Source organism: Theobroma cacao, chromosome 2, assembly GCF_053813885.1.
Source record: "Theobroma cacao isolate CCN51 chromosome 2, ASM5381388v1, whole genome shotgun sequence".
NCBI classification, from domain to species: Eukaryota; Viridiplantae; Streptophyta; class Magnoliopsida; order Malvales; family Malvaceae; genus Theobroma; species Theobroma cacao.
In genome coordinates this window covers 15,345,396-15,354,215 of record NC_142640.1, presented here as the reverse complement: position 1 = coordinate 15,354,215, position 8,820 = coordinate 15,345,396, and the positions used below count along the sequence as shown (strand labels likewise).

At 35.9% G+C, this 8,820-nt stretch overlaps 2 protein-coding genes across 3 annotated transcripts; one reads left to right on the top strand and one right to left on the bottom strand.

Moving 5' to 3' along the window:
* Positions 1-253: 253 nt before the first annotated feature.
* Positions 254-4,132, top strand: LOC18608917 (uncharacterized). Of its 2 annotated transcripts, XM_007043829.3 has the most exons (10): positions 254-515; positions 589-761; positions 871-1,029; positions 1,135-1,284; positions 1,539-1,682; positions 1,896-2,052; positions 2,435-2,607; positions 3,065-3,120; positions 3,351-3,453; positions 3,819-4,132. In XM_007043829.3, exons 1-10 carry the CDS (start codon positions 335-337, stop codon positions 3,906-3,908), a joined length of 1,386 nt encoding a protein of 461 aa, XP_007043891.2. In that variant the 5' UTR covers positions 254-334; the 3' UTR covers positions 3,909-4,132. The 2 variants fall into 2 exon arrangements, with proteins under 2 accessions (XP_007043891.2, XP_017972085.1); XM_018116596.2 differs by lacking the exon at positions 3,351-3,453.
* Positions 4,133-4,754: 622 nt separating this feature from the next.
* Positions 4,755-5,459, bottom strand: LOC108660652 (uncharacterized). The gene is made up of 2 exons (XM_018114904.1): positions 5,291-5,459; positions 4,755-5,230 (listed from the first exon to the last, which is right to left on the bottom strand). The coding sequence occupies exons 1-2, from the start codon at positions 5,457-5,459 to the stop codon at positions 4,755-4,757; spliced, it is 645 nt and encodes a 214-aa protein (XP_017970393.1).
* Positions 5,460-8,820: the final 3,361 nt, after the last annotated feature.

The following is an 8,820-nucleotide window of genomic DNA, read 5'->3' as shown; positions in this document are numbered from 1 at the left end:
TAAAAAAAATTTAAAATATTTTTAAGTGATATTTCAGACAATCATCTTTCATCTTCTGTATTTATTAAAAGTAGGACGGGGTCAAATTTATTCACTAAATAGTACTAGCAATTTACTGGCGAGACAAAGAGATTGACCATTGATTAACCTGTAGAAGTGCACGTGCAATACACGAATAAAGCGGTGCGTTTTTGTTCTTTTCTAGGAGATAAATAAAGCGGTTTGTTTTTTCATCGTTTTAACTAAACAGCTAAAACGTCAAAACTCTGACCAAAGGCTCACCGGAAGACAGGTGGAAACGAAACGCAGCAGAAGTAGCTCAACTTTAGCCACTATGATACTCCACAACGCAGTGATCGTCACTATGGACTCCGAGAGCCGAGTCTTTCAAAACGGCGCCGTGTTCATCGACGAAGACAAAATCAAAGCCATCGGTCAATCTCCAGATGTTCTTCAGCTGTTCTCCCCTCTCGCTGGCGAGATTCTCGACCTCCACGGCCAAATCTTGCTTCCTGGTAGTACCCCCACCCCTCCCTTATCAGGAATCGAGAAGAACTTGATCGTTTTTCGTTTTGTTTGCTAATGTAGGATTCATCAACACACACGTGCACACCTCGCAGCAGCTGGGCAGAGGAATAGCCGACGACGTGGAGTTAATGACGTGGCTACACCATCGGATTTGGCCGTACGAGTCCACCATGACCGAAGAAGACTCTTACATCTCTACTTTACTTTGCGGAATCGAACTTATTCACTCTGGTGTAAGCGTTTTTCATAATTAGCTTTTCTTATCGACTTACTCAATTTCATTCTCTTTTGCTTTTCCTGCTGTATTATGGTTTTTATTTTTGGTGATAATTTTCGAAATAGGTCACGTGCTTTGCTGAAGCGGGAGGGCAGCACGTGAGCGGAATGGCGAGAGCGGTTGAGTTGCTGGGATTACGAGCCTGCTTAACAGAATCAATTATGGACTCTGGCGAGGGTCTACCGTCGTCTTGGGGGATGAGAACAACGGATGACTGTATTGAGGTTGGGTCTAATTTTGATTATTTCATTTGCATACCACTCAAAAATAATTTTATTGGTTCCAAGCATTCCTATTCTATTGGATGAACAAAGCTCTGGATTTGGCAGTCCCAAAAGATGCTTTATGAGAAGCACCATAATACAGCAGATGGTCGTATCAGGGTATGGCTTGGGATTAGGCAAGTTATGAACTCAACTGATCGTTTACTGCTTGAAACCAGAGACGCCGCTAGAGAATTAAAAACCGGGATCCACATGGTACTGAAACTCTTATCTCTGTTTCTGTTGTGCACATGATGTACAAACCTGATGGTCAATGATCTGTTTCTTTTTGTGCACTTAAGGTACAATATTTCATTTTCATTCCCATTTGGACAACGCTCAACAGTTTTATTCAATTTGATTGTAGAAGCTTCTAATTTGAAATCAGATTAACCAGGCTAAACATGGTGCTTTGGAGGAAGGAGGAACTTTATTTTTAAAGTAGATTAGGCTGATCTTCCACTGTTTAGCATGTTGCAGAGATACCCTATGAGAATCAAGTTGTGATGGATACTCGCAAAGTTGATAATGGGACAGTTACATTTTTGGACAAGATAGACTTCTTGCAAGACAACTTATTGGCAGCTCATACAGTTTGGGTGAATGATACCGAGGTCTGCTGCTGCCATACTTTTGTGTTCCACTTCATTGAAGTACAATTCAATTGCATTGCATAATTTCTTATCATTTTACAGCTTATGTGCAGAATTTAAGTTCCATAAAGATGATTTATAATTAATAAGTATAACCTATATCCACATATAGTTGTTCCCGTCTGTAGCTAGTTCTGGTCTTAAGCCTTCTTGTATTAATTATGTTTTCTTCAGATTGGTTTTCTTTCAAGAGCTGGGGTCAAAGTTTCTCACTGTCCTGCCTCTGCTATGCGAATGCTTGGATTTGCACGTATAAGGGAGATGCTCAATGCCGGCATCTCTGTCTCCTTGGGCACAGATGGGGCACCATCTAATAATAGAATGAGCATTGGTTGGTTTGATTTCTGATATCTGAATTCTCACTCCCACATTTTCTGCATATTTGAAAAATACCATTGTGCATGATAGGTTTGTGTGCTTTTGCATTTCTGGAATAAGGTTTTACTTTTCTAGAACCCTGAAAAATTACTGTAGGTTTGTGCACTTCATAGTGCAAAATGTGTTGGGTAGACATATTTTTTGCATGCAAAATTTGCAAAATTGTAAGCATAAGGAGACCAAGGGTTAGCATTCTTGTTCAATTATAATCAGCTTCTGAGAGTCTTCTTGTATTGCCTATAACTTAAAATGATTTTACTACCATCTCAGTCCTGTCATATGCAAGTTTGTTGATTACGACTTCTCTTAACAAGTCTGAGATTTCCTCCTTGCAGTTGATGAGATGTACCTAGCTTCTCTGATTAACAAAGGTCGGGAAGTGTATGCAAAGGGAATGACTGATCCCACAGCCCTCCCTGCTGAAACAGTTCTCAAAATGGTGACAATTAATGGTGCAAAATCAGTACTCTGGGACAATGAAATAGGGTCGCTTGAGGTTGGGAAAAAGGTCAGACTACTTAATTAGTTTCTTGCTATTAACTCTTCATGATCATATGGTAAACTTTTCTAAAATTCAAGGAATTCTTACTTGTCAATGCTCTCATTCCTAATTTTATGCATCATCCCCCCTGTCACTTTCTCTTGTATAGTAATTCATAAATAAAATGAAACAAATCATACTGGTCAATGATTATGGAATGCCATATAGCGACTGTAGAAGAAAGAGTACAAAATATTCTTACTAGATCCTCTCATGTAAATGCCTCATGAAAATTATTACCTAATATGTAAACTAAATTTCATAAAGATACAATCTGCCCATGTATCTTATAAGTTAGTGCCAAATTGCATCCAAATGCCTAGTATTTGGAACCTTTTCACCTTTTAGAAATATAAGTCTCAATTTTCTTCACAATGTTTCAGAATATTCAGGCTGACTGCTCTTTGTGTTAATTATTTGGTAGGCTGACATGGTTGTTGTCAATCCTGTCTCATGGTGTATGGTTCCTGTTCATGACTGGTAAGTATGAAACCAATGTTGAGAAAAATAAAGTCATATTATATGTTGATATCTGGTTGTAGTCCTCAATGAAGAAGGAAATATCTTAAGCTTTCACATTGCTATCAGATGAAACAATTACTTAGGTTAATTATTTCTTTGATCAGATTCTTGGTTTTTTCTTTTCCAATTAAAGACTGGCCTCTGAACTAATTTCTGTTGATGAATTATTTTGTCTTTAATATTTGCAGTATTTCAAACCTTGTATATTGCATGCGAACTGAGAATGTTGTCTCTGTAATATGCAATGGTCAGTGGATTATGAAAGATAAGAAGATTTTAAATGTGGATGAGGTATTATATCTTCTGCTGTTTTCCTCTATTTTATACTCAGTGTTGCTGGTTAGTTTATCTAGATATACAGCATACATCTGATGCTAAGCATCTGAGTCATTCAAATCCGTTCTTTTAGAACATCTGGTTACTTATGCATATGTTAGGACGTGGATAACAATGGCTTTGGTGGTGTCTGACTTCAATTACATTTCTCATGCTTGGCATTCAAACCTTAAAAAGTTTAGTCAATGCAGTCACTGAAGTAGAGTAAAGGATCAAATTTTATAAATATTTGCAAATAAATCTTCTTGCTGAAATTATTATTTGAAGTTTAATGTATCACATTCATCTTCCTAATGTGAATGCAAATTTGGACTGATCAGGAGGAAGTTATATCATTAGCCAAACAAGCTTCAAGCAAACTCTTGAGAAGAGCAGGCATCAAAATACTGAGCAGAATGAATGTCCTCTGATTGTTGGATTAGCAAGCCCTAGCAATGTGATGTGGAACGTAAAAGTATACCATGATGAAATGCCATTCCCCTCATGTTTCTTGGTTGATCATTCCACAAAGAGGTGATCATGTCTCTGTTGTCTGTAAATGCTACTGCTTAGATAGTGGCCTTCTCTGTTGGTGTTAGTTAAAATTTCACTACGCAAGTATACGTATCGAATAGACAGTATATTAGCAAGCAAAGTATCGATTTCACAGAGAATTGATTTAAAATTTTACTAAGTACTAAAATTAGAATAAATTAATCTTATTCAAACACTCACGTTGTTTGAAGCCCGCGAAGCCGTGGCTTCCCATGGTGGGAGCCACGACTTATCACTTTTATTTTTGAATTTGATTTTTTTTGAAATATAGTTTTTTTAACATGAATTTTTTTTGGAAAATTTTTTGAATTATATTTATTTTTTTTAAATATATTTTTTTCTTGAAATTTATTTTGAATTAATTTTTTTTTTAAAATTTTTTTTACATGAACCTGCACAAATAAAAGAGTGTTAATAATTTAATAATTAAATAAATAAAAAAATAAAAAAATAAAAAAAAGAAAATAAAAGAAAGTAAGTTAGAGTACTTGGGTTGCCTCCCAAGAAGTGCTTCTTTATAGTCACTAGCTTGACTATGGTATCCTCTTCTGCATTATTTTATACTGCTCGAGATTTTCTTTATTGACCTTGACTGCTCTGGTAAGTCCACTATAAATCTCGATAATATCATAAGGATGAATCTTTACCACCTTAAACTTGTTCCCCCAATATGGTCTAAGATTCCATGGCAAAAGATGGAGTTGTAAATAAGAAAGTACTACTCATTGTCCAACCACAAAATCAAGATAACTGGAAAGTGGTGGTGGTTTTGTTTCAAGAGTTGGCGCTTGCGTTGTTGAAGGTGGTGAAATAGGCTTACCTTTACCCTCATTGACCGAATCCACTTTATAGTAACTATTTGTATAGGGATACTGAGTTGCATTGAACAAATTAAATATCACTTCCTCTTCTCTTACTTTGAAAGTTATTTTGTCATTCTTCACATCAATAATTGCTCCAACTGTAGCTAAGAATGGTCTTCCCAAAATAAGAGGAATTTCAACATCATCTTTAATCTCAAGCATAATGAAATCCACCGGAATGTATAAATGCCCAACTTTAAGCAAAACATCATCTATAATCCCAACTGGGTGCTTGATTGTTCTGTCTGCTAATTGCAAGGTAACTGTAGTAGGTTGTATCTCTTGAAATCCAAGTTTTCTAGCAATAGACAAAAGCATTATTGAAATATTAGCACCTAAATAACATAAAGCTTTAGAAATTTTAAATCTACCAATAGTGCAAGGAATAGAAAAACTCTCTGGATCTTTAAGTTTTGGTGAAAAACTCCCTGGATCTTTAAGCTTTGGTGGAAGCTTATTTTGAATTATAGCACTGCACTCTTCAGTAAGTGCAACTATCTCAAACTCTTCCAATTTCCTCTTTTTGGTCAAGATGTTTTTCAAGAATTTAAGATAACTTGGCATTTGTTCTAAAGCTTAAACAAAAGAAATATTAATATGCAGTTTTTTAAATACCTCAAGAAATCTCTAGAATTGTTTGTCAAGTTTTTGCTTTTGAAAACGTTGAGGAAAAGGTGGTGGAGGTGTGGGAGCTAATTGTGATTTTTTTTTTTGAATTTTCAGGAGATTTTTCAACCACAATATCTTTTTCAGCATCTTTTTCAATTTCTTTCTCATCAGATTGAATTGAAATCTCAGGATTTAATGCTTGATTATTTACCTGTTTATGTACCTCTTTTCCATTGCGAAGAGTGATTTCCATACAATGTTTCTTACCTTCTATTCTTGGGTTGGGTTCAATATCACTTCATAAGGCACCTTGGGGTCTACTGTTGATGGAATTTGCAAGCTGTCCCATTTGGGTCTCAAGATTTCTCAAGGATGCTCCATAGCTTTAAATTATAGCATCATTCTTTGATATATATTGCAAAAGAAGTTCTTCCAATTGGGACTTCTTTTCATGAATTTGTGGTCTAGCTTGTTATTGAAAACCAAGAGGCATGATGGGGTTTGGATTGGAAGGCCCTACATTGTTATTCCATGAAAAGTTAGGGTGGGTTCTCCAACTAGGATTGTATGTATTAGAATATGGGTTATTTTGCTGCCTGTTGAAGTTTGCCACAAATTGGATTGATGTCGAATTGTATGGACATTGATCTTATGAATGGCTATCTCCACAAATCTCACAAACTACTAATGAATTTTGAACTGCATGAATGTAGTACCCTGCATTTTGATACAGTGGCTAATAAAGTTTACGAATACCAATTGAGGTTGATTACTGAGTTAAAAGGGTAATTTAGAAGTGAACTCGTAAAATTTCGACCTCTATAAACACGCAACTAGAAGTAGACGCGATAATGCGGACTAGGGATAATTTCATAATTTCTCTTGGTGAGCTCCTACGAGTGGGGTTTTTGATGCTATTAAGGTCTAAATAGGCCTAATAAATGATGTGTAATGATGAAAACACGAAGAAAACTAGAAGTGAATAATTTTCACAATAGGGGCAATATGGTCATTTTGCACCCCGGATAAAAATTTTTAAGTTTTCGTAGACCCGAGCATGTTTAGACTATTATGGATCTTGTCTTGGTATAAAAAGAGTAAAATGATTGCACCAAGGATTGAAGGAGAACAAGTTAATGTGCTAAGGACATTTTCGTAATTTCAAGTGGAATGGATAAGCTTGAGCTATAAATATCTTTTTCTTCCAGCAGCTTCTTCTCCTTCTTCTTCTTCCATCTCACGTTGCTTCCATCCTCCATGGAAGCTTGCTTTGCAACTTCCATAACTTTCTCTCTCTAGCTCCAAATTTCATGCTTTTGCCCACTATTTCATACAGTTTTTCATGCTCTTCCACTTTTACACCTTCAAACCCTTAAAAAGTCTTTGTTCAATACTTTCTCTCACTAGTTAAAAGTTTTAGAGAGAGAAAGAGGGACTTGCCATAGTAGATTGGAAGCTTTTGAAAAGGAATTCAACTACAAAAAAAAAAAAAAGACCACCAAGGTGAGAAATGAGTTAGAATTTGATTTTAAGGTGTTAGAGATGGCTAGAAATTTGATTTATGGACTGTTATATTTTTGATAGTTATATTATGGGTGATAGGTTCCAACAAGGCCTCATATGTCCGTTTGAAGCAATAATCGAAGTTAGAGTCAATTAAAGATTTAACAAATATCGGTGAGTGAACTTGCATTTCAAAATTGTTTTGAAAAATAGAATTGTGTTGAGATGAATTATTTGCATGATTTTATCAACCTTTTCATTAAAAATGGGTGCTTGGAAACAAGCCCTTGATAAATATTTTGATGTTGCTAAAATGTGAAAAGTGTAAAAGGATGAATCCATGTGCTTTTATATTATGTTGGTATGTATGTATATATATATGAATATATATTGTGCATTGATGAATAATGTTGTGTGATAATATTGACCCGGCTATGTGCGAGTAGGGAGTGCGCATAAGCCGATGATGATGATGACCCGACTATGTGCGAGTAAGGAGTGCGCATAAGTCGATGATGTCGACGACTCCGGCTATGTGCACAATGTGGGGGGATGCACATGAGCTGGGTGAGATGGTGGTATTGGTGTTTATTTATGTATATATGTATTTATATGTTTGTGAAATAAAAGTTCATGAATATGGTATATGGTTGTAATGCATGTGAAATTTAGCATGATGAATCTTGAGAATTTTTCATTTTCTTGCAAATTTATTTTTATTGCAACACCAAATGGATTTTTAATGCAAAGGAGGTCCTTTTTACACTTATGTGCCCTGCTTCTCGCTGTAGCGAGAAACATTCTGTTTTGGCTCCTGAATCTCGCTGCAGCGAGAATGAACTTCGCTGCAGCGAGAAACTTGCTGTTATGCTTGCTACCTTGCTTGATTTTGACCTACTTTTCACCCATTTAACTTCATGGATTGATCATGGGTTTGTGAAACACTATGAAGGTATTAATCAAGGCTTGAAATGAAGGGTTTTTAGTAAGAAATTAAATCACGTGCATTGTTTTTGAAACAAGTGTATCATGATTTTCAAATTCTTCCTATCGATTACTTGTTCCCTTCTAATGTTTACTCACTAAGTTTATACTCACGTTTTTAAACTTCATGTTTTCAGATTCAGAGGCAGTTGGGACCTAGATTGAGTCGCACACATATGCTCGCCTTCTTGGTAGGTAATATGGCATCTTAATAGCGATACTTTCACTTAAAGTCACTCCGCTGGCGATCTTGAGTCTATTACTTGTGAACATGTATATGTAATGTAAACTACTAAGAGTCATGTTATAAATGAAGTATGTATATGTTGGATTGATGATGACAGTACTTTGATATAATATAAATATGAATATTTAGTTGTTATAAAATATTACTGGAACATTTACTTTTGAGAGTTACAGCACTTCATTTTAAAGATGATGGATGGGAATGATAATTGGAATTGCATAAATAGGCTTGCTTGGGCTTAGTGGGCTATGCCCATTGGGCCCATGCGTCGATCATAGCCCGGTATTTGGGCTGTGACAATGAACTCCCAGTGTGTCAAACTTCTTGGATAGTGTAGCCACTTGCGCATCTACTTGAGCAATTAAGTTGCCAAGTGCATTAATTTCATAAGCTCCAACAACTTTTCTTGGTCCCGACCTTTCTAAAGGCCATTGATAATTATTTGAGGCCATTTCTTCCGACAAATTATAAGCATCTGCAATATTTTTACTCATTAATGCCCCATCAGCAGTAGCATCAATTGTGGTTTTTATTGACCCAACTAGCCCATTGTAGAATGTTTGAACTTGCAACCAATCAAGA